The sequence below is a fragment of the Oncorhynchus kisutch genome, linkage group LG21 (genome assembly GCF_002021735.2).
Source record: "Oncorhynchus kisutch isolate 150728-3 linkage group LG21, Okis_V2, whole genome shotgun sequence".
In the NCBI taxonomy this organism is placed as follows: domain Eukaryota; kingdom Metazoa; phylum Chordata; class Actinopteri; order Salmoniformes; family Salmonidae; genus Oncorhynchus; species Oncorhynchus kisutch.
Genome location: NC_034194.2, coordinates 46,709,107 through 46,735,826, shown reverse-complemented (window position 1 = coordinate 46,735,826; position 26,720 = coordinate 46,709,107). Strand labels below are relative to the sequence as shown.

The window sequence follows — 26,720 nt, the reverse complement described above, 5'->3', positions numbered from 1 at the left end:
TATACCAGGTGGTGTCAGAGGAAGGCCCTATAGAGGGTGGTACGTACGGCCCAGTACATCACTGGGGCCAAGCTTTCTGCCATCCAGGACCTCGATACCAGGCGGTGTCAGAGGAAGGCCCTATAGAGGGTGGTACGTACGGCCCAGTACATCACTTGGGCCAAGCTTTCTGCCATCCAGGAACTCTATACCAGGCGGTGTCAGAGGAAGGCCCTAAAAATGGTCAAAGCCCCCAGTTACCCCAGTAATAGACTGTTCTCTCTACTACCGGCAAGCAGTGCCGGAGTGCCAAGACTTGGTCCAAGAGGCTTCTAAACAGCTTCTACCCCCAAGCCATAAGACTCCTGAACATCTAATCAAATGGCTACCCAGACTATTTGCATTGCCCCCCCCCCCCCCCCCATCTCTTTTACACCACTGCTATTCTCTGTTATTATCTAGGCATAGTCACTTCAATAACTCTACCTACATGTACATATTACCTTACTAACCGGTGCCCCCGCACATTGACTCTATACTGGTACCCCCTGTATATAGCCTCCACATTGACTCTACCGGTACCCCCTGTATATAGCCTCCACATTGACTCTGTACCGGTACCCCCTGTATATAGCCTCCACATTGACTCTGTACCGGTACCCCCTGTGTATAGCCTCCACATTGACTCTGTACCGGTACCCCCTGTATATAGCCTCCACATTGACTCACATTGAACAGTCTATGACTGGGGTGGCTGGAGACTGACCATTTTTAGGGCCTTACTCTGACACCGTCTAGTATAGAGGTTCTGGATGGCAGGAAGCTTGGCCCTAGTGATGTCCTGGGCCGTACGCACTACCCTCTACACCTTACGGTCAGATGCCGAGCAGTTGTCATACCAGGCGGTGATGCAACCGGTCAGGATGCTTTCGATGGTGTAGCTGTAGAACTTTTTGAGGATCTGGGGACACATGCCAAATATTTCCAGCCTCCTGAGGGGGAATAGGTGTTGTCGTGCCCTCTTCACGACTGTCTTGGTGTGTTTGGACCATGATAGTTTGTTGGTGATGTGGACACCAAAGAACCTGAAACTCTCGACCCGCTCCACTTCAGCCCCGTGAATGGGGGCCTTTTCGGCCCTCCTTTTCTTGTAGTTTCTTGTAGTCCATGATCAACTCGTTAGTCTTGCTGACTTTAAGGGTTGTTGCTCTGGGACCACACTGCCAGGCTACTGACCTCCTCCCTGCCGGCTGTCTCATCGTTGCCCGGTGATCAGGCCTACCACCGTCCTTTTGTCAGCCAACTTGATGATGGTGTTGGAGTCATGCGTGGCGTGAACAGGGAGTAAAGGAGGGGACACCCCTTTGTCAAGGGTCAGTGTGGCAGAGGTGATGTTACCTACCCTCACCACCTGGTGTCGGCCAGTCTGGAAGTCCAGGATCCAGTTGTAGAGGGAGGTGTTGATACCTACCCTCACCACCTGGTGTCGGCCCATCTGGAAGTCCAGGATCCAGTTGCAGAGGGAGGTGTTGTTACCTACCCTCACCACCTGGTGTCGGCCCGTCTGGAAGTCCAGGATCCAGTTGGAGAGGTGTTTTAGACCCGGGGTCCTTAGCTTAGTGATGAGCTTGGAGGTGACGATGGTGTTGAAAGCTGAGCTGTAGTCAATGAACAGCATTCTCACATTGGTACTCCTCTTATCTAGGTGGGTGAGGGCAGTGTGCAGAGCGATTCAGATTGCGTCGTCTTTGGATCTGTTGGGGTGGTATAGAAATTGGAGTGGGTCTGGGGTATCTGGGATGATGGAGTTGATGTGTACCATAACCAGCCCCTCAAATTGGAGTGGGTCTGGGGTGTCTGGGATGATGGAGTTGATGTGATCCATAACCAGCCCCTCAAAGCACTTCATGATCACAGAAGTGAGTGCTACAGGGCGATAGTCATTGTGGCATGAAACCTCAGAGTTCTAAGGACATGTGGGGATTAAAGACTGGAACCCTAACCCTGGGATAAGGAGAGGTTGAACATTATAGACTGGAACCCTAACCCTGGGACAAGGAGAGGTTGAACATTACAGACTGGGACCCTAACCCTCGGACAAGGAGAGGTTGAACATTACAGACTGGGACCCTAACCCTGGGACAAGGAGAGGTTGAACATTACAGACTGGGACCCTAACCCTGGGACAAGGAGAGGTTGAACATTACAGACTGGGACAAGGAGAGGTTGAACATTACAGACTGGGACAAGGAGAGGTTGAACATTACAGACTGGGATAAGGAGAGGTTGAACATTACCATGAATATGCCTGCCATTACAGACTGGGATAAGGAGAGGTTGAACATTACAGACTGGAATAAGGAGAGGTTGAACATTACAGACTGGGACAAGGAGAGGTTGAACATTACAGACTGGAATCAGGAGAGGTTGACCATTACAGACTGGGACAAGGAGAGGTTGAACATTACAGACTGGAATCAGGAGAGGTTGAACATTACAGACTGGGATAAGGAGAGGTTGAACATTACAGACTGGGATAAGGAGAGGTTGAACATTACAGACTGGGACAAGGAGAGGTTGAACATTACAGACTGGGATAAGGAGAGGTTGAACATTACAGACTGGGATAAGGAGAGGTTGAACATTACAGACTGGGATAAGGAGAGGTTGAACATTACAGACTGGGATAAGGAGAGGTTGAACATTACAGACTGGGATAAGGAGAGGTTGAACATTACAGACTGGGACAAGGAGAGGTTGAACATTACAGACTGGGACAAGGAGAGGTTGAACATTACAGACTGGGATAAGGAGAGGTTGAACATTACCATGGATATGCCTGCCATTAAATCAAATCAAATCAAATCAAATTTATTTATATAGCCCTTCGTACATCAGCTGATATCTCAAAGTGCTGTACAGAAACCCAGCCTAAAACCCCAAACAGCAAGCAATGCAGGTGTAGAAGCACGGTGGCTAGGAAAAACTCCCTAGAAAGGCCAATACCTAGGAAGAAACCTAGAGAGGAACCAGGCTATGTGGGGTGGCCAGTCCTCTTCTGGCTGTGCCGGGTGGAGATTATAACAGAACATGGCCAAGATGTTCAAATGTTCATAAATGACCAGCATGGTCGAATAATAATAAGGCAGAACAGTTGAAACTGGAGCAGCAGCACAGTCAGGTGGAAGTTGAAACTGGAGCAGCAGCATGGCCAGGTGGACTGGGGACAGCAAGGAGTCATCATGTCAGGTAGTCCTGGGGCATGGTCCTAGGGCTCAGGTCAGTTGAAACTGGAACAGCAGCATGGCCAGGTGGACTGGGGACAGCAAGGAGTCATCATGTCAGGTAGTCCTGGGGCATGGTCCTAGGGCTCAGGTCCTCCAAGAGAGAGAAAGAAAGAGAGAAGGAGAGAATTAGAGAACTCACACTTAGATTCACACAGGACACCGAATAGGACAGGAGAAGTACTCCAGATATAACAAACTGACCCCAGCCCCCCGACACATAAACTACTGCAGCATAAATACTGGAGGCTGAGACAGGAGGGGTCAGGAGACACTGTGGCCCCATCCGAGGACACCCCCGGACAGGGCCAAACAGGAAGGATATAACCCCACCCACTTTGCCAAAGCACAGCCCCCACACCACTATTACAGACTGGGATAAGGAGAGGTTGAACATTACCATGGATTTTGTATCTGTGATGAACTGGTAGAATATTGAGAAACTCATGAAATACATGACTTGTTAATTTAAGGTTAAGACTAAGGTTGAACATTACCATGGATGTGCCTGCCATTACAGACTGGGACAAAGAGGTTAAACATTACCATGAATATGCCTGCCATTACAGACTGGGATAAGGAGAGGTTGAACATTAGCATGGTTGTGCCTGCCATTACAGACTGGGACAAGGAGAGGTTGAACATTACCATGAATATGCCTGCAATTACAGACTGGGACAAAGAGGTTGAACATTACCATGGATGTGCCTGCCATTACAGACTGGGATAAGGAGAGATGGGAACATTACAGACTGGACAAGGAGAGGTTGGAAATTGCAGGGAATATGCTTGCCAGCTGTTATGCACATGCTCTGAAAACACGCCCTGGTGGCTGCATCATGTTATGGGTATGCTTGTCATCAGCAAGGCCTAGGTAGTGTTTTAGCACACAAAGAAACGTAATAGAGCTAAGCACAGGCAAAATCCTACAGGAAAACCTGGTTCAACCTGAAACACCAAGGCCAAATATAAACTGAAGTTACTTATCAAGACGACGCTGAATGTTCCTGAGTGGCCTCGTTACAGTGACTTAAATTGTTCTGAAAATATATGACAAGATTTGATATGGCTGTCTAGCAATGATCAACAACCAAGTTGACAAAGAAGAAGTTATAAAACAGTAATATGTAAATGAAGATGTCATACCATGGATCATTTAGAAATTTGATTTGCAGTTGTAGGACTCCTTTAGGTATTGACAAATATTTAAAACTATGATTATTTGATAAAATATTTATTTTGACCTTTACTACTATAGTCAAAAAGAAATGATGAGGAATAAGGTTTTGAAGTATCTGTCCTGTATTTAGGAGATTTAAGAAAGCTCAGGAAATATTTACATTTAGTATGACAATGGATTTAACCACTTTTTGGGGGGGGCACAAAACTACCTCCATTCCATTCATTTGTCTAAATGCTTAAATAACCTACTTAAACGAGTGTCAAAATATCTCCTTTATTTGGCAAAACGAGTTGATTATACAGGTAGCAGATCAGCTCATGAATAACGGGGAGATGAAAAGTGGACATAGTTTAAATATCAAGTTCTTAACAGAGACCAAATCTGTTTGAAAATATCCATATATACTCTCAAACAGTTTGTTGATCACACTTTCTCTACTGAAGCGCTCATATGGACAGCAACAGGAGACAGCTCAGAGAAGCTCTCATATGGACAGCAATAGGAGACAGCTCAGAGAAGCTCTCATATGAACAGCAACAGGAGACAGCTCAGAGAAGCTCTCATATGGACAGCAATAGGAGACAGCTCAGAGCTCTCATATGGACAGCAATAGGAGACAGCTCAGAGAAGCTCTCATATGAACAGCAACAGGAGACAGCTCAGAGAAGCTCTCATATGGACAGCAATAGGAGACAGCTCAGAGCTCTCATATGGACAGCAATAGGAGACAGCTCAGAGCTCTCATATGGACAGCAATAGGAGACAGCTCAGAGAAGCTCTCATATGAACAGCAACAGGAGACAGCGCAGAGCTCTCATATGGACAGGAGGAGACTGGATAGGAACATAACCTAGGCTCTATACAGGAGGAGACTGGATAGGAACATAACCTAGGCTCTATACAGGAGGAGACTGGCTAGGAACATAACCTAGGCTCTATACAGGAGGAGACTGGATAGGAACATAACCTAGGCTCTATACAGGAGGAGACTGGATAGGAACATAACCTAGGCTCTATACAGGAGGAGACTGGATAGGAACATAACCTAGGCTCTAGACAGGAGGAGACTGGATAGGAACATAACCTAGGCTCTAGACAGGAGGAGACTGGATAGGAACATAACCTAGGCTCTAGACAGGAGGAGACTGGATAGGAACATAACCTAGGCTCTAGACAGGAGGAGACTGGATAGGAACATAACCTAGGCTCTAGACAGGAGGAGACAGGATAGGAACATAACCTAGGCTCTAGACAGGGTACTGGATAGGAACATAACCTAGGCTCTAGACAGGAGGAGACTGGATAGGAACATAACCTAGGCTCTAGACAGGAGGAGACTGGATTGGAACATAACCTAGGCTCTAGACAGGAGGAGACTGGATAGGAACATAACCTAGGCTCTAGACAGGAGGAGACTGGATAGGAACATAACCTAGGCTCTAGACAGGAGACTGGATAGGACCATAACCTAGGCTCTAGACAGGAGGAGACTGGGTAGGAACATAACCTAGGCTCTAGACAGGAGGAGACTGGTTAGGAACATAACCTAGGCTCTAGACAGGAGGAGACTGGATAGGAACATAACCTAGGCTCTAGACAGGAGGAGACTGGATAGGAACATAACCTAGGCTCTAGACAGGAGGAGACTGGATAGGAACAACCTAGGCTCTAGACAGGACACTGGATAGGAACATAACCTAGGCTCTAGACAGGAGGAGACAGGATAGTAACAGAACCTAGGCTCTAGACAGGAGGAGACAGGATAGTAACAGAACCTAGGCTCTAGACAGGAGGAGACAGGATAGTAACAGAACCTAGGCTCTAGACAGGAGACTGGATAGTAACAGAACCTAGGCTCTAGACAGGAGGAGACAGGATAGTAACAGAACCTAGGCTCTAGACAGGAGACTGGATAGGAACAGAACCTAGGCTCTAGACAGGAGACTGGATAGGAACAGAACCTAGGCTCTAGACAGGAGACTGGATAGTAACAGAACCTAGGCTCTAGACAGGAGGAGAGAATTTTCCCTCATGTCTCTCTGATTGATTAATAGATTAACAGTTAATAGTTAATTATGTCTGTGACAGAGATGTGTTGTGTAGTGAATTGTGCAAACTTTAGACCTACATGTCTGAAAATGTTGACAATACACACACACAGACAGACACACACACACACACAGAGGCACACAGACACAGACGAAGACTGAGCTAGAATCCAGCTAGTGGACTGTCAGTGTTGCAGCCATGACAACCTTGGACCACTGACTTCACCAATCGGCTGGGAGGATGCGGTCTGTGATTGGGTGAGAGAGCTGTCAGTCAGCCCAGTGATGCATGATGGTCATTTGTGTGTGTGTGAGGACTGATTGACGTGCTTCATTCTCCTGATACGTCACTTCCTGGTTGTGTGTGACGTCCAGCCCCTCCCTGTGGTTGCTAGGCTACAGCTGTCCAGACGTGCTGGGGGTGGTGGGGAGGAGAGAGTTCCCTATCCGGCCGGGACGACCAAACACACAGGTACACACACACACACACAAACACACACACACACCTCCACATTGACACACACACACACACCTCCACATTGACACACACACACCTCCACATTGACACACACACACACACCTCCACATTGACACACACACACACACACACCTCCACATTGACACACACACACACACACACACACACCTCCACATTGACACACACACACACACACACACACCTCCACATTGACACACACACACACACACCTCCACATTGACACACACACACACACACACACCTCCACATTGACACACACACACACACACACCTCCACATTGACACACACATACACACACACCTCCACATTGACACACACACACACACACACCTCCACATTGACACACACACACACACCTCCACATTGACACACACACACACACACCTCCACATTGACACACACACACACACACCTCCACATTTACACACACACACACACACACACCTCCACATTGACACACACACACACACACCTCCACATTGACACACACACTTCCCCACTGACACACATGCCTCATGCACACAGACACCACCCCACTAACAGTAGTCTCTCCTGTCTGTCTCTATTTCTGTGTCTCAGGCTGCTGGAAAAGAGGAACCTCTGAACATCCTGTCCTCAATCAAGTACACCAGGTGTGTGTGTCTGTCGACTGTTTAACCTCTATCCATTTACCTCAATCAATCAATCAATCAATCAAATGTATTTATAAAGCCCTGTTTACATCAGCTGATGTCTCAAAGTGCTGTACAGAAACCCAGCCTTCAACCCCAAACAGCAAGCAATGCAGGTGTAGAAGCACGGTGGCTAGGAAAAATTCCCTAGAAAGGCCAGAACCTAGGAAGAAACCGAGAGAGGAACCAGGCTCTGAGGGGTGGCCAGTCCTCTTCTGGCTGTGCCGGGTGGAGAGGAACCAGGCTCTGAGGGGTGGCCAGTCCTCCTCTGGCTGTGCCGGGTGGAGATTATAAACCTAGAGAGGAACCAGGCTCTGAGGGGTGGCCAGTCCTCTTCTGGCTGTGCCGGGTGGAGAGGAACCAGGCTCTGAGGGGTGGCCAGTCTTCTTCTGACTGTACTGGGTAGAGAGGAACCAGGCTCTGAGGGGTAGCCAGTCCTCTTCTGGCTGTGCCGGGTGGAGATTATAAACCTAGAGAGGAACCAGGCTCTGAGGGGTGGCCAGTCCTCTTCTGGCTGTGTCGGGTGGAGAGGAACCAGGCTATGAGGGGTGGCCAGTCCTCTTCTGGCTGTGCCGGGTGGAGAGGAACCAGGCTCTGAGGGGTGGCCAGTCCTCTACTGGCTGTACTGGGTAGAGAGGAACCAGGCTCTGAGGGGTAGCCAGTCCTCTTCTGGCTGTGCCGGGTGGAGATTATAAACCTAGAGAGGAACCAGGCTCTGAGGGGTGGCCAGTCCTCTACTGGCTGTACTGGGTAGAGGTTATAAACCTAGAGAGGAACCAGGCTCTGAGGGGTAGCCAGTCCTCTACTGGCTGTACTGGGTAGAGGTTATAAACCTAGAGAGGAACCAGGCTCTGAGGGGTGGCCAGTCCTCTACTGGCTGTACTGGGTAGAGGTTATAACAGTACATGGCCATTTAAGGCCAGGTTGTTCTTCAAGATGTTCAAACGTTCATAGATGACCAGCAGGATCAAAGAATAATTACAGTGGTTGTAGAGGGTGCAACAGGTCGGTACCTCAGGAGCCTAAATGTCAGTTGGCTGTTCATAGCTGAGCATTCAGAGGTCGAGACAGCAGGTGAGAGAGAGAGATATAAATAATAATATATATACACTGCTCCAAAAAATAAAGGGAACACTAAAATAACACATCCTACATCTGAATAAATTAAATATTTTTATTAAATACTTTTTCTTTACATAGTTGAATGTGCTGACAACGATATCACACAAAAATGATCAATGGAAATCAAATGTATCAACCCATGGAGGTCTGGATTTGGAGTCACACTCAAAATTAAAGTGGAAAACCACACTACAGGCTGATCCAACTTTGATGTAATGTCCTCAAAACAAGTCAAAATGAGGCTCAGTAGTGTGTGTGGCCTCCACGTGCCTGTATGACCTCCCTACAACGCCTGGGCATGCTCCTGATGAGGTGGCGGATGGTCTCCTGAGGGATCTCCTCCCAGACCTGGACTAAAGCATCCGCCAACTCCTGGACAGTCTGTGGTGCAATGTGGCGTGGGTGGATGGAGCGAGACATGATGTCCCAGATGTGCTCAATTGGATTCAGGTCTGGGGAACGGGCGGGCCAGTCCATAGCATCAATGCCTTCCTCCTGCAGGAACTGCTGACACACTCTAGCCACATGAGCTCTAGCATTGTCTTGCATTAGGAGGAACCCAGGGCCAACCGCACCAGCATATGGTCTCACAAGGGGTCTGAGGATCTCATCTCGGTACCTAATGGCAGTCAGGATACCTCTGGTGAGCACATGGAGGGCTGTGCGGCCCCCCCAAAGAAATGCCACCCCACACCATGACTGACCCACCACCAAACCGGTCATGCTGGAGGATGTTGCAGGCAGAAGAACGTTCTCCACGGCGTCTCCAGACTCTGTCACGTCTGTCACGTGCTCAGTGTGAACCTGCTTTTATCTGTGAAGAGCACAGGGCACCAGTGGCGAATTTGCCAATCTTGGTGTTCTCTGGCAAATGCCAAACGTCCTGCACGGTGTTGTCCTGACATTTCCAGACGAAGCATGCAGAGAAATATAAGAATATGTCTTCTGAGCAGAGGGCAAGTGCATCGAAAGAGTTGCTTTCTCACTTGCAAAAGCAGCAAAGACTTTTCACAAAACTGCATTCAGCAAAAGACGGAATTGCGAGATCTAGCTATGTACTGTCCCACGAAATTGCTAAACATAGCAAGCCATTCGCTAAGCGCAAGTTTATTAAAGAATGTATAACTGACTCTGCTGCACAAGAAAGAGCTGTTTGCAACTGTTTCCCTGTCAAGACGAACGGTGACACAGCGTGTTGAGGGCATCGCAGAGATTATGGAACAGCAGTTGAAAGACAAGGTAAAGGACCTATTTCTCCTTGGCCCTGGACGAGAGCAGTGACATGGTGCAGTGGTTGATATTCTAAACCCCAGACTTTGAAATTACAGAGGAGATTGATTCAGTGCAGTCCTTGAAGAGCACCACTACAGGGAAAGATTTATTTGAGGAGGTTAAAAAGTGTGTGGCAAAGCTGGGACTGAGTTTTGAAAAGTTATCCAGTGGGACCATTGATGGGTGCCCAAACTTGACAGGAAAAATTGATGTCCTTTTGAAAAGGATATGAGATCAAGAAGCTGAACTGAACCCAGATCAGACAATTATTTTCCTGCATTGCATTATTCATCAGGAGGTGCTCTGTACAATGTGCTCTGAAAATGAGCCATGTTGTGGATACAGTCACTAAAGTGGTAAACTTCATAAGAGCACAATCTTTAAACCACAGACAGTTTGTCTCACTGTTGGAAGAGATGGGTCCTGGAGATCTCCCCTGCCACACAAACCTGAGATGGCTGAGCTTAGAGAAGGTGCTTTCAACCCTGAAGTTGGAGATGGCTTAGCTTGGAGAAGGTGCTTTAAAGCCTGAAGTTGGAGATGGCTGAGCTTGGGGAAGGTGCTTTAAAGCCTGAAGTCGGAGATGGCTGAGCTTGGGGAAGGTGCTTTAAAGCCTGAAGTCGGAGATGGCTGAGCTTGGGGAAGGTGCTTTAAAGCCTGAAGTCGGAGATGGCTGAGCTTGGGGAAGGTGCTTTAAAGCCTGAAGTCGGAGATGGCTGAGCTTGGGGAAGGTGCTTTAAAGCCTGAAGTCGGAGATGGCTGAGCTTGGGGAAGGTGCTTTAAAGCCTGAAGTCGGAGATGGCTGAGCTTGGGGAAGGTGCTTTAAAGCCTGAAGTCGGAGATTGCTGAGTTTTTGCAAATGAAAGGAAAATATGTGGATTTCCCTCAACTGCAATATAAAGAACGGTTGGCTGATTTTGCCTTCACCGTGAACATCATGGCCCTAATGAATGAACTGAATTCCAAACCACAAGGGAAGGGCCTTTTTGCACATCAGATGTACAGCCTTGGCAAAGCCTTCAAGGGAAAATTACTCCTCCTTACCCTCCAAGTAGAAGTCAACAATCTCCTTCCGACACTACTAGTCTGTTCTCTATCAGATGACAACAGTCTGACCCACCTTCCGACACTACTAGTCTGTTCTCTATCAGATGACAACAGTCTGACCCACCTTCCGACACTACTAGTCTGTTCCCTATCAGATGACAACAGTCTGACCCACCTTCCGACACTACTAGTCTGTTCTCTATCAGATGACAACAGTCTGACCCACCTTCCGACACTACTAGTCTGTTCCCTATCAGATGACAACAGTCTGACCCACCTTCCGACACTACTAGTCTGTTCTCTATCAGATGACAACAGTCTGACCCACCTTCCGACACTACTAGTCTGTTCCCTATCAGATGACAACAGTCTGACCCACCTTCCGACACTACTAGTCTGTTCTCTATCAGATGACAACAGTCTGACCCACCTTCCGACACTACTAGTCTGTTCCCTATCAGATGACAACAGTCTGACCCACCTTCTGGCACTACTAGTCTGTTCCCTATCAGATGACAACAATCTCACCCACCTTCCGACACTACTAGTCTGTTCTCTATCAGATGACCTTCTGACACTACTAGTCTGTTCTCTATCAGATGACAACAATCTCCCCCACCTTCCGACACTACTAGTCTGTTCCCTATCAGATGACAACAATCTCCCCCACCTTCCGACACTACTAGTCTGTTCCCTATCAGATGACAACAATCTCACCCACCTTCCGACACTACTAGTCTGTTCCCTATCAGATGACAACAATCTCACCCACCTTCCGACACTACTAGTCTGTACCCTATCAGATGACAACAATCTCACCCACCTTCCGACACTACTAGTCTGTTTCTTATCAGATGACAACAGTCTGACCCACCTTCCGACACTACTAGTCTGTTCCCTATCAGATGACAACAGTCTGACCCACCTTCCGACACTACTAGTCTGTTCCCTATCAGATGACACTACTAGTCTGTTCCCTATCAGATGACACTACTAGTCTGTTCCCTATCAGATGACACTACTAGTCTGTTCCCTATCAGATGACACTACTAGTCTGTTCCCTATCAGATGACAACAATCTCACCCACCTTCCGACACTACTAGTCTGTTCCTTATCAGATGACCTTCTGACACTACTAGTCTGTTCCCTATCAGATGACGTTCTGACACTACTAGTCTGTTCCTTATCAGATGACAACAATCTCCCCCACCTTCCGACACTACTAGTCTGTTCCCTATCAGATGACAACAATCTCACCCACCTTCCGACACTACTAGTCTGTTCCCTATCAGATGACCTTCTGACACTACTAGTCTGTTCCCTATCAGATGACCTTCTGACACTACTAGTCTGTTCCCTATCAGATGACCTTCTGACACTACTAGTCTGTTCCCTATCAGATGACAACAGTCTGACCCACCTTCCGACACTACTAGTCTGTTCCCTATCAGATGACAACAATCTCCCCCACCTTCTGACACTACTAGTCTGTTCCCTATCAGATGACAACAGTCTGACCCACCTTCTGACACTACTAGTCTGTTCCCTATCCGATGACACTACTAGTCTGTTCCCTATCAGATGACACTACTAGTCTGTTCCCTATCAGATGACACTACTAGTCTGTTCCCTATCAGATGACACTACTAGTCTGTTCCCTATCAGATGACACTACTAGTCTGTTCCCTATCAGATGACACTACTAGTCTGTTCCCTATCAGATGACAACAATCTCACCCACCTTCCGACACTACTAGTCTGTTCTCTATCAGATGACAACCATCTCCCCCACCTTCCGACACTACTAGTCTGTTCCCTATCAGATGACAACAGTCTGACCCACCTTCCGACACTACTAGTCTGTTCCCTATCAGATGACACTACTAGTCTGTTCCCTATCAGATGACACTACTAGTCTGTTCCCTATCAGATGACACTACTAGTCTGTTCCCTATCAGATGACAACAATCTCACCCACCTTCCGACACTACTAGTCTGTTCCTTATCAGATGACCTTCTGACACTACTAGTCTGTTCCCTATCAGATGACCTTCTGACACTACTAGTCTGTTCCTTATCAGATGACAACAATCTCCCCCACCTTCCGACACTACTAGTCTGTTCCCTATCAGATGACAACAATCTCACCCACCTTCCGACACTACTAGTCTGTTCCCTATCAGATGACCTTCTGACACTACTAGTCTGTTCCCTATCAGATGACCTTCTGACACTACTAGTCTGTTCCCTATCAGATGACCTTCTGACACTACTAGTCTGTTCCCTATCAGATGACAACAATCTCCCCCACCTTCCGACACTACTAGTCTGTTCCCTATCAGATGACAACAATCTCACCCACCTTCCGACACTACTAGTCTGTTCCCTATCAGATGACAACAATCTCCCCCACCTTCCGACACTACTAGTCTGTTCCCTATCAGATGACAACAATCTCCCCCACCTTCCGACACTACTAGTCTGTTCCCTATCAGATGACCTTCTGACACTACTAGTCTGTTCCCTATCAGATGACCTTCTGACACTACTAGTCTGTTCCCTATCAGATGACCTTCTGACACTACTAGTCTGTTCCCTATCAGATGACAACAGTCTGACCCACCTTCCGACACTACTAGTCTGTTCCCTATCAGATGACAACAATCTCCCCCACCTTCTGACACTACTAGTCTGTTCCCTATCAGATGACAACAGTCTGACCCACCTTCTGACACTACTAGTCTGTTCCCTATCCGATGACACTATTAGTCTGTTCCCTATCCGATGACACTATTAGTCTGTTCCCTATCAGATGACACTACTAGTCTGTTCCCTATCAGATGACACTACTAGTCTGTTCCCTATCAGATGACACTACTAGTCTGTTCCCTATCAGATGACACTACTAGTCTGTTCCCTATCAGATGACACTACTAGTCTGTTCCCTATCAGATGACACTATTAGTCTGTTCCCTATCAGATGACACTAGTAGTCTGTTCCCTATCAGATGACACTACTAGTCTGTTCCCTATCAGATGACACTACTAGTCTGTTCCCTATCAGATGACAACAATCTGACCCACCTTCCGACACTACTAGTCTGTTCCCTATCAGATGACAACAATCTCACCCACCTTCCGACACTACTAGTCTGTTCCCTATCAGATGACAACAATCTCCCCCACCTTCCGACACTACTAGTCTGTTCCCTATCAGATGACAACAATCTCCCCCACCTTCCGACACTACTAGTCTGTTCCCTATCAGATGACCTTCTGACACTACTAGTCTGTTCCCTATCAGATGACCTTCTGACACTACTAGTCTGTTCCCTATCAGATGACCTTCTGACACTACTAGTCTGTTCCCTATCAGATGACAACAGTCTGACCCACCTTCCGACACTACTAGTCTGTTCCCTATCAGATGACAACAATCTCCCCCACCTTCTGACACTACTAGTCTGTTCCCTATCAGATGACAACAGTCTGACCCACCTTCTGACACTACTAGTCTGTTCCCTATCCGATGACACTATTAGTCTGTTCCCTATCCGATGACACTATTAGTCTGTTCCCTATCAGATGACACTACTAGTCTGTTCCCTATCAGATGACACTACTAGTCTGTTCCCTATCAGATGACACTACTAGTCTGTTCCCTATCAGATGACACTACTAGTCTGTTCCCTATCAGATGACACTACTAGTCTGTTCCCTATCAGATGACACTATTAGTCTGTTCCCTATCAGATGACACTAGTAGTCTGTTCCCTATCAGATGACACTACTAGTCTGTTCCCTATCAGATGACACTACTAGTCTGTTCCCTATCAGATGACAACAATCTGACCCACCTTCCGACACTACTAGTCTGTTCCCTATCAGATGACAACAATCTCCCCCACCTTCCGACACTACTAGTCTGTTCCCTATCAGATGACAACAGTCTGACCCACCTTCCGACACTACTAGTCTGTTCCCTATCAGATGACAACAATCTCCCCCACCTTCCGACACTACTAGTCTGTTCCCTATCAGATGACAACAATCTCACCCACCTTCCGACACTACTAGTCTGTTCCCTATCAGATGACAACAGTCTGACCCACCTTCCGACACTACTAGTCTGTTCCCTATCAGATGACAACAATCTCCCCCACCTTCTGACACTACTAGTCTGTTCCCTATCAGATGACAACAATCTGACCCACCTTCTGACACTACTAGTCTGTTCCCTATCAGACGACAACAGTCTGACCCACCTTCTGACACTACTAGTCTGTTCCCTATCAGATGACAACAATCTGACCCACCTTCTGACACTACTAGTCTGTTCCCTATCAGATGACAACAATCTGACCCACCTTCTGACACTACTAGTCTGTTCCCTATCAGATGACAAGTCTGACCCACCTTCTGACACTACTAGTCTGTTCCCTATCAGATGACAACAATCTCCCCCACCTTCCGACACTACTAGTCTGTTCCCTATCAGATGACAACAATCTCACCCACCTTCCGACACTACTAGTCTGTTCCCTATCAGATGACAACAGTCTGACCCACCTTCCGACACTACTAGTCTGTTCCCTATCAGATGACAACAATCTCCCCCACCTTCTGACACTACTAGTCTGTTCCCTATCAGATGACAACAATCTGACCCACCTTCTGACACTACTAGTCTGTTCCCTATCAGACGACAACAGTCTGACCCACCTTCTGACACTACTAGTCTGTTCCCTATCAGATGACAACAATCTGACCCACCTTCTGACACTACTAGTCTGTTCCCTATCAGATGACAACAATCTGACCCACCTTCTGACACTACTAGTCTGTTCCCTATCAGATGACAAGTCTGACCCACCTTCTGACACTACTAGTCTGTTCCCTATCAGATGACAACAATCTGACCCACCTTCTGACACTACTAGTCTGTTCCCTATCAGATGACACTACTAGTCTGTTCCCTATCAGATGACACTATAGTCTGTTCCCTATCAGATGACACTACTAGTCTGTTCCCTATCAGATGACACTACTAGTCTGTTCCCTATCAGATGACACTACTAGTCTGTTCCCTATCAAGATGACACTACTAGTCTGTTCCCTATCAGATGACACTACTAGTCTGTTCCCTATCAGATGACACTACTAGTCTGTTCCCTATCAGATGACACTACTAGTCTGTTCCCTATCAGATGACACTACTAGTCTGTTCCCTATCAGATGACACTACTAGTCTGTTCCCTATCAGATGACACTACTAGTCTGTTCCCTATCAGATGACACTACTAGTCTGTTCCCTATCAGATGACACTACTAGTCTGTTCCCTATCAGATGACACTAGTAGTCTGTTCCCTATCAGATGACACTACTAGTCTGTTCCCTATCAGATGACACTACTAGTCTGTTCCCTATCAGATGACAACAATCTGACCCACCTTCCGACACTACTAGTCTGTTCCCTATCAGATGACAACAATCTCCCCCACCTTCCGACACTACTAGTCTGTTCCCTATCAGATGACACTACTAGTCTCTTCCCTATCAGATGACACTACTAGTCTGTTCCCTATCAGATGACACTACTAGTCTGTTCCCTATCAGATGACACTACTAGTCTGTTCCCTATCAGATGACACTACTAGTCTGTTCCCTATCAGATGACACTACTAGTCTGTTCCCTATCAGATGACACTACTAGTCTGTTCCCTATCAGATGACACTACTAGTCTGTTCCCTATCAGATGACACTAGTAGTCTGTTCCCTATCAGATGACACTACTAGTCTGTTCCCTATCAGATGACACTACTAGTCTGTTCCCTATCAGATGACACTACTAGTCTGTTCCCTATCAGATGACACTACTAGTCTGTTCCCTATCAGATGACACTACTAGTCTGTTCCCTATCAGATGACACTACTAGTCTGTTCCCTATCAGATGACACTACTAGTCTGTTCCCTATCAGATGACACTACTAGTCTGTTCCCTATCAGATGACACTATTAGTCTGTTCCCTATCAGATGACACTACTAGTCTGTTCCCTATCAGATGACACTAGTAGTCTGTTCCCTATCAGATGACACTATTAGTCTGTTCCCTATCAGATGACACTACTAGTCTGTTCCCTATCAGATGACACTACTAGTCTGTTCCCTATCAGATGACACTATTAGTCTGTTCCCTATCAGATGACAACAATTTCACCCACCTTCCGACACTACTAGTCTGTTCCTATCAGATGACACTACTAGTCTGTTCCCTATCAGATGACAACAATCTCACCCACCTTCCGACACTACTAGTCTGTTCCCTATCAGATGACACTACTAGTCTGTTCCCTATCAGATGACAACAATCTCACCCACCTTCCGACACTACTAGTCTGTTCCCTATCAGATGACACTACTAGTCTGTTCCCTATCAGATGACACTACTAGTCTGTTCCCTATCAGATGACACTACTAGTCTGTTCCCTATCAGATGACACTACTAGTCTGTTCCCTATCAGATGACACTACTAGTCTGTTCCCTATCAGATGACACTACTAGTCTGTTCCCTATCAGATGACACTACTAGTCTGTTCCCTATCAGATGACACTACTAGTCTGTTCCCTATCAGATGACACTACTAGTCTGTTCCCTATCAGATGACACTACTAGTCTGTTCCCTATCAGATGACACTACTAGTCTGTTCCCTATCAGATGACACTACTAGTCTGTTCCCTATCAGATGACACTACTAGTCTGTTCCCTATCAGATGACACTACTAGTCTGTTCCCTATCAGATGACACTACTAGTCTGTTCCCTATCAGATGACACTACTAGTCTGTTCCCTATCAGATGACACTACTAGTCTGTTCCCTATCAGATGACACTACTAGTCTGTTCCCTATCAGATGACACTACTAGTCTGTTCCCTATCAGATGACACTACTAGTCTGTTCCCTATCAGATGACACTACTAGTCTGTTCCCTATCAGATGACACTACTAGTCTGTTCCCTATCAGATGACACTACTAGTCTGTTCCCTATCAGATGACACTATTAGTCTGTTCCCTATCAGATGACACTACTAGTCTGTTCCCTATCAGATGACACTACTAGTCTGTTCCCTATCAGATGACACTACTAGTCTGTTCCCTATCAGATGACACTATTAGTCTGTTCCCTATCAGATGACACTACTAGTCTGTTCCCTATCAGATGACACTACTAGTCTGTTCCCTATCAGATGATCAGAGGGAGAAGTATACATCGCTGCTGTGTGCTTTGAACGGTGAGTTTTCTCATCGTTTTGAGGATTTCAAAGTGTTGGAAAATGACATGTTGGTTTTCTCTCCTTTCACCTTCAATGTGGATAACGCTCCCACTGACCTGCAACTTGAGCTTATCGCTCTTCAGTCTGATGCAGTGATTGGAGAACTATTCAAAACAATGTCACTGACAAGGTTCTATCTCTCGATGAACACAACTTTCCAAAGATTAGGAGTCATGCTCAGAAGATGTTTGTACTGTTTGGGTCAACCTATGTATGTGAACAGACATTGTCAGTGATGAAATATAACAAGTCAAGAAACAGATCATCTCTTACTGACTCTCACCTCACAGCAATCCTGCGCATAACGACATCAGAAACTATACCTGACTTCACTGCTCTAGTCACCGCCCATCAGAGACTTCCCTCCTCACACTGAGTAGTTTAAATGTAATGTTGAGCTCTCCCTCTTTCTTGTGTTTTTGTTCATACCGGTTATTAACGAGTTCTGTCCATGGTGCTGAATGCACAGTGTACTTTTCCCTGTTTAATAATGAAGATACCTACCAAAAGGAGAACATGGATGCCAGAAATCTTGCTTGTTTGTAGGTGACCAAATACTTATTTTCCACCATAATTTGCAAATAAATTCATAAAAAATCCTACAATGTGATTTTCTGGATTTTTTTTTCTAATTTTGTCTGTCATAGTTGAAGTGTACCTATGATGAAAATTACAGGCCTCTCTCATCTTTTTAAGTGGGAGAACTTGCACAATTGGTGGCTGACTAAATACTTTTATGCCCCACTGTATCTGTCAACACAGTCATACACATGATGTATAATCCTGTAATAGGATTCTGGTCCGCGATGGCAAAAATATATTCTTATGTGGCCCTGCATGGAAAATAGATGCCCAGGCTCCTGGTGTAGACCAATTAGGGTTTCTAATCTCTCCAAAAGAATGTGGTGATCGACAGACAGACACTATCTGACTGTCTCTTACCTGTCTAACATTTATCTACCTACCTGTCTGTCTCTTAGCTGTCTAACCTCTACCTGTCTGACGGTCTCTAACATCTATCTTCAGTTGAAGTCGGAAGTTTACATACACTTAGGTTGGAGTCATTAAAACTCATTTTCCAACCACTCCACAAATTTATTGTTAACAAACTATAGTTTTGGCAAGTCGGTTAGGACATCTACTTTGTGCATGACACAAGTACTTTTTCCAACAATTGTTGACAGATTATTTCACTTATAATTCACTGTATCACAGTTCCAGTGGGTCAGAAGTTTACATACACTAAGTTGACTGTGCCTTTAAACAGCTTGAAAAATTCCAGAAAATGATGCCATGGCTTTAGAAGCTTCTGATAGGCTAATTGACATAATTTGAGTCGATAGGAGGAGTACCTGTGGATGTATTTCAAGGCCTACCTTCAAACTCAGTGCCTCTTTGACATCATGGGAAAATCAACAGAAATCAACCAAGACCAATTGTATACCTCCACAAGTCTGGTTCATCCTTGGGAGCAATTTCCAAACACCTGAAGGTACCATGTTCATCTGTACAAACATTAGTACGCAAGTATAAACAACATGGGACCACGCAGGCGTCATACCGCTCAGGAAGGAGACGCGTTCTGTCTCCTAGAGATGAACGTACTTTGGTGAGAAAAGTGCAAATCAATCCCAGAACAACAGCAAAGGACCTTGTGAAGATGCTGGAGGAAACCGGTACAGAATATCTATATCCACAGTAAAACGAGTCCTGTATCGACATAATCTGAAAGGCCACTCAGCAAGGAAGAAGCCTCTGGTCCAAAACCGCCATAAAAAAGCCAGACAACGGTTTGCAACAGCACATGGGGACAAAGATCGTACTTTTTGGAGAAATGTCCTCTGGTCTGATGGAACAAAAATATAACTTTTTGGCCATAATGACCATCGTTATGTTTGGAGGAAAAAGGAGGAGGCTTGCAAGCCGAAGAACACCATCCCAAACGTGAAGCACGGGGGTGCCAGCATCATGTTGTGGGGGTGCTTTACTGCAGGAGGGACTGGTGCCCTTCACAAAATAGATGGCATCATGAGGGAGGGAAATTTTGCGGATATATTGAAGCAACATCTCAAGACATCAGTCAGGAAGTTAAAACTTGGTCGCAAATGGGTCTTCCAAATGGACAAAGACCCAAAGCATACTTCCGAAGTTGTGGCAAAATGGCTTAAGGACAACAAAGTCAAGGTATTGGAGTGGCCATCACAAAGCCCTGGCCTCAATCCTATAGAAACATTGTGGGCAGAACTGAAAAAGTGTGTGCGAGTCTACAAACCTGACTCCGTTACACCAGCTCTGTCAGGAGGAATGGGCCAAAATTCACCCAACTTATTGTGGGAAGCTTGTGGAAGGCTACCCGAAACATTTGACCTAAGTTAAACAATTTAAAGGCAATGCTACAGAATACTAATTGACTGTATGTAAACTTCTGACCCACTGGGAATGTGATGAAAGAAATAAAAGCTGAAATAAATAATTCTCTCTACTATTATTCTGACATTTCACATTCTTGAAATAAAGTGGTGATCCTAACTGACCTAAGTCAGCGAATTTTTACTAGGATTAAATGTCAGGAATTGTGAAAAACTGAGTTTAAATGTATTTGTCTAAGGTGTATGTAAACTTCAACTGTACCTGTCTGTCTCTAACCCGTCTAACCTCTATCTACCTACCTGTCTGTCTCTTACCTGTCTATCTGTCTGTCTCTTACCTGTCTATCTGTCTGTCTGTTACCTGTCTAACCTCTATTTACCTACCTGTCTGTCTCTAACCCGTCTAACCTCTATCTACCTACCTGTCTGTCTGTTACCTGTCTAACCTCTATCTACCTACCTGTCTGTCTGTTACCTGTCTAACCTTTATCTACCTACCTGTCTGTCTGTTACCTGTCTAACATCTGTCTATTTGTCTGTCTCTTATCCGTCTGTCTGTTACCTGTCTAACTTCTATCAATCTACCCGTCTGTCCAGGTGTGAGCTGCAGCCTCGGGCCAGCCGTATTCCCATTAGGAGGGCGGAGTCAACCACAGACACTCCCACTGCTGGCCTTAACCCCGCCTCCTCTGGCAGCTGGGAGGAGTCAACTACCATGAGGGTCTGGAGACTCCTGAAACCTGGCCTCCGCAGACACCTAGGTACACACACACACACACACACACACACACACACACACACACACACACACACACACACACACACACACACACACACACACACATGATTATATATTGTGTGTTTGTGTAGGTGTGTCGGAGAAGGAGGTTCCTTCGTTGCGTCTTGTTTCCAGAGCCCTGCTGAAGAACACGGACAGGAGTTCCCTCTACACACATTCTAGTACTGAAGACACCACAGAGCCACAAGTAACCACCACACACAGACTCACACCACAGACTCACACCACAGACTCACACCACAGAGCCACAAGTAACCACCACACACACTCACACCACAGACTCACACCACAGACTCACACCACAGAGCCACAAGTAACCACCACACACAGACTCACACCACAGACTCACACCACAGACTCACACCACAGACTCACTACAGACTCACACCACAGACTCACACCACAGAGCCACAAGTAACCACCACACCCACTCACACCACAGACTCATACCACAGACTCACTACAGACTCACACCACAGACTCACACCACAGAGCCACAAGTAACCACCACACACAGATTCACACCACAGACTCACTACAGACTCACACCACAGACTCACTACAGAGTCACACCACAGACTCACTACAGACTCACACCACAGACTCACACCACAGAGCCACAAGTAACCACCACACACAGACTCACACCACAGACTCACTACATACTCACACCACAGACTCACACCACAGACTCACACCACAGACTCACACCACAGACTCACACCAGACTCACACCAGACTCACACCACAGACTCACACCAGACTCACTACAGACTCCCACCACAGAGCCACAAGTAACCACCACACACACAGACTCACCCCACAGACTCACCCCACAGACTCACACCACAGACTCACTACACAGACTCACCACAGAGCCACAAGTAACCACCACACACAGACTCACACCACAGACTCACACCACAGACTCACACCGCCACACAGACTCACTACAGACTCACCACACAGACTCACTACAGACTCACACCACAGAGCCACAAGTAACCCACCACACACAGACTCACACCACAGACTCACACCACCACACAGACTCACTACAGACTCACTACAGACTCACACCACAGACTCACACCACAGACTCACCACACAGACTCACCCCACAGACTCACCCCACAGACTCACCCCACAGACTCACCCCACAGATTCACACCACAGACTCACACCACAGACTCACACCACAGAGCCACAAGTAACCACCACACACAGACTCACACCACAGACTCACTACAGACTCACACCACACACTCACCACAGACTCACCCCACAGACTCACCACAGACTCACACTACAGACTCACACCACAACTAAACACACCCGAAACATACACCACCTAGCAGTGTGTCCTGTCTTTGTAGGTTTGTGAGGAGAAGACCGGGTTCGAGGCTGAGGCAGTGTCTCTGTGTGAAACAGCACCCCTGTGTGGAGAGGCATGATAACTACACATTCCCAACCAGGACAGTGGGGACTGGATCCAGACTGACACACACTTCCCTCTGAGAGACCAGGCACCTGTTAGCACCACAACACCTTTTAGACAGAACTATTTTATTAAATCTTTTTAACTGTGTGATTCTTATACGTGTGTGTGTGTGTTGAAATACTGCAGTGTATATTGTGTAATGTAAAGCTTCTTGTGTGTTAGCTGCTGTAAAATCCTCTGCATGACCTGTAAAGTATAATAATCTGAATATATCATATGTTTAATGACCTGTAAAGTATAATAATCTGAATATATCATACGTTTAATGACCTGTAAAGTATAATAATCTGAATATATCATACGTTTAATGATTGAAAGCCTTCCCCTCTCTCACAGCATTCCTATAAAGGCTCCCGTATATAGTGCTCTACTTTGGAGCAGGGCCCTATATAGTGCTCTACTTTGGAGCAGGGCCCTATATAGTGCACTGCTTTGGAGCAGGGCCCTATATTGTGCTCTACTTTGGAGCAGGGCCCTATATAGTGCACTGCTTTGGAGCAGGGCCCTATGTTGTGCTCTACTTTGGAGCAGGGCCCTATATAGTGCACTGCTTTGGAGCAGGGCCCTATGTTGTGCTCTACTTTGGAGCAGGGCCCTATATAGTGCCCTGCTTTGGAGCAGGGCCCTATATAGTGCTCTACTTTGGAGCAGGGCCCTATGTTGTGCTCTACTTTGGAGCAGGGCCCTATATAGTGCTCTACTTTGGAGCAGGGCCCTATATAGTGCTCTACTTTGGAGCAGGGCCCTATGTTGTGCTCTGCTTTGGAGCAGGGCCCTATATAGTGCTCTACTTTGGAGCAGGGCCCTATATAGTGCTCTACTTTGGAGCAGGGTTCATAGGTGTCTATCTAGTCAATACTTTGCCATTTGGAACGAACATTAGTCCACCACACTGATGTACAACAGCTACAATGATGCTGAGATAAAATCAAATCACATTTTATTGGTCACATACACATATTTATCAGATGTTATTGCTGGTGTTGCAAAATGCTTGATTAAACCAGAGTGGTGTGTAATGGTACAAGTGTTTCTCTCTCTCTGTGTGCGTGTATGTTATATAGTCTGTAGTGTATGGTGTATAGTCTGTAGTGTATGGTGTATAGTCTGTAGTGTATGGTGTATAGTCTGTAGTGTATGGTGTATAGTCTGTAGTGTATGGTGTATAGTCTGTAGTGTATGGTGTATAGTCTGTAGTGTATGGTGTATAGTCTGTAGTGTATGGTGTATGGTCTGTAGTGTATGGTGTATAGTCTGTAGTGTATGGTGTATAGTCTGTAGTGTATGGTGTATAGTCTGTAGTGTATGGTGTATAGTCTGTAGTGTATGGTGTATAGTCTGTAGTGTATGGTGTATAGTCTGTAGTGTATGGTGTATAGTCTGTAGTGTATGGTGTATGGTCTGTAGTGTATGGTGTATAGTCTGTAGTGTATGGTGTATAGTCTGTAGTGTATGGTGTATAGTCTGTAGTGTATGGTGTATAGTCTGTAGTGTATGGTGTATAGTCTGTAGTGTATGGTGTATAGTCTGTAGTGTATGGTGTATAGTCTGTAGTGTATGGTGTATAGTCTGTAGTGTATGGTGTATAGTCTGTAGTGTATGGTGTATAGTCTGTAGTGTATGGTGTATAGTCTGTAGTGTATGGTGTATAGTCTGTAGTGTATGGTGTATAGTCTGTAGTGTATGGTGTATAGTCTGTAGTGTATGGTGTATAGTCTGGTGTATATGGTGTATAGTCTGTAGTGTATGGTGTATAGTCTGTAGTGTATGGTGTATGGCGCGCAATGAGACCGAGGCTTTCTGCCAGACCACCCACTCAAAGAGATATTATGAGCCCCTCCTTTATAGTAGAATCATACAACCAGAATCTAAAGACGGTGACGTCTTGTGGAAGCCCTAGGAAGTGCATTCTCATCCATATCTAAGATGGACATCAAATGGCACTGTTTTCAAAATTGAGTTCTTCCTTCCTGTTTGGATTTCTTCTCAGGTTTTTGTCTGCCATATGAGTTCTGTTATACCCTGTTATCTCTAGAAGACAGAACACGTCTGAGCAGTATGACGGCTGCATTGTCCCATGGTGTTTATACTTGCGTACTATTGTTTTAACAGTTGAACGTGGTACCTTCAGGTGTTTGGAAATTGCTCCCAAGGATGAACCAGACTTGCGGAGGTATACCATTTTTTCTGAGGTCTTGGCTGATTTCTTTTGATTTTCCCATGATGTCAAGCAAAGAGACACTGAGTTTGAAGGTAGGCCTTGAAATACATCCACAGGTACACCTCCAATTAACTAAAATGATGTCAATTAGCCTATCAGAAGCTTCTAAAGCCATGGCATCATTTTCTGGAATTTTCCAAATGTTTAAAGGCACAGTCAACTTAGTGCATGTAAACTTCTGACCCACTGGAATTGTGATACAGTGAATTACAAGTGAAATAATCTGTAAACAATTGTTGGAAAAATTACTTGTGTCATGCACAAAGTAGATGTCCTAACCGACTTGCCAAAACTATAGTTTGTTAACAAGAAATGTGTGGGGGGATTGAAAAACGAGTTTTAATGACTCCAACCTAGTGTATGTAAATTTCCGACTTCAACTGTAGATGGAAAAAAGCTGTCCTTGAAACAGTCTTGATATGTTCGTCAAAAGAGAGATCAGGGTCCAGAGTAACGCCGAGGTCCTTCACAGTTTTATTTGAGACGACTGTACAACTATCAAGATTAATTGTCAGATCCAACAGAAGATCTCTTTGTTTCTTGGGACCTAGAACAAGCATCTCTGTTTTGTCCAAGTTTAAAAGTAGAACATTTGCTGCTCTCCACTTCCTTATATCTGAAACACAGGCTTCCAGGGAGGGCAATTTTGGGGCTTCACCATGTTTCAACGAAATATACAGCTGTGTGTTTTCCGCATAGCAGTGAAAGTTAACATTATGTTTCCGAATGACATCACCAAGAGGGAAAACATATAGTGAAAACCATAGTGGTCCTAAAACGGAACCTTGAGGAACACCGAAACTTACAGTTGATTTGTCAGAGGACAAACCATTCACAGAGACAAACTGATATCTTTCCGACAGACAAGACCTAAACCGGGTCAGAACTTGTCCGTGTAGACCAATTTGGGTTTCCAATCTCTCCAAAAGAATGTGGTGATCCATGGTATCAAAAGCAGCACTAAGGTCTAGGAGCACGAGGACAGATGCAGAGCCTCGGTCTGATGCCATTAAAAGGTCATTTACCACCTTCACAAGTGCAGTCTCAGTGCTATGATGGGATCTAAAACCAGACTGAAGCATTTCGGATACATTGTTTTGTCTTCAGGAAGGCAGTGAGTTACTGCGCAACAGCTTTTTCTAACATTTTTGTGAGGAATGGGAGATTCGATATAGGCTGATAGTTTTTATATTTTCTGAGTCAATGTTTGGCTTTTTTAAGAGAAGCTTTATTACTGCAACTTTTAGTGAGTTTGGTACACATCCGGTGGACAGAGAGCCGTTTATTATGTTCAACATATGAGGGCCAAGCACAGGAAGCAGCTCTGTATCTGTATTCTTCGTAGCTGTTTACATACCACCACAGTCAGAGGTTGGCACAAAG

General features: G+C 45.8%; 1 protein-coding gene across 5 annotated transcripts in view; it reads left to right on the top strand.

Annotated features, from left to right (window-relative positions):
• The window catches only part of agbl5 (AGBL carboxypeptidase 5), a 73,483-nt gene extending 49,427 nt beyond the window's left edge, over window positions 1-24,056 (top strand). For all 5 annotated transcript variants that reach the window (XM_031800697.1, XM_031800698.1, XM_031800700.1 and 2 more), the window contains 5 exons: window positions 6,890-6,966; window positions 7,574-7,626; window positions 21,414-21,577; window positions 21,687-21,802; window positions 22,992-24,056. In XM_031800697.1, the coding sequence (XP_031656557.1) occupies window positions 6,890-6,966; window positions 7,574-7,626; window positions 21,414-21,577; window positions 21,687-21,802; window positions 22,992-23,069 (488 nt within the window). In that variant the 3' untranslated portion in view covers window positions 23,070-24,056. The remainder of the gene's footprint in view (window positions 1-6,889; window positions 6,967-7,573; window positions 7,627-21,413; window positions 21,578-21,686; window positions 21,803-22,991) is intronic.
• The last annotated feature ends 2,664 nt before the right edge of the window (window positions 24,057-26,720 follow it).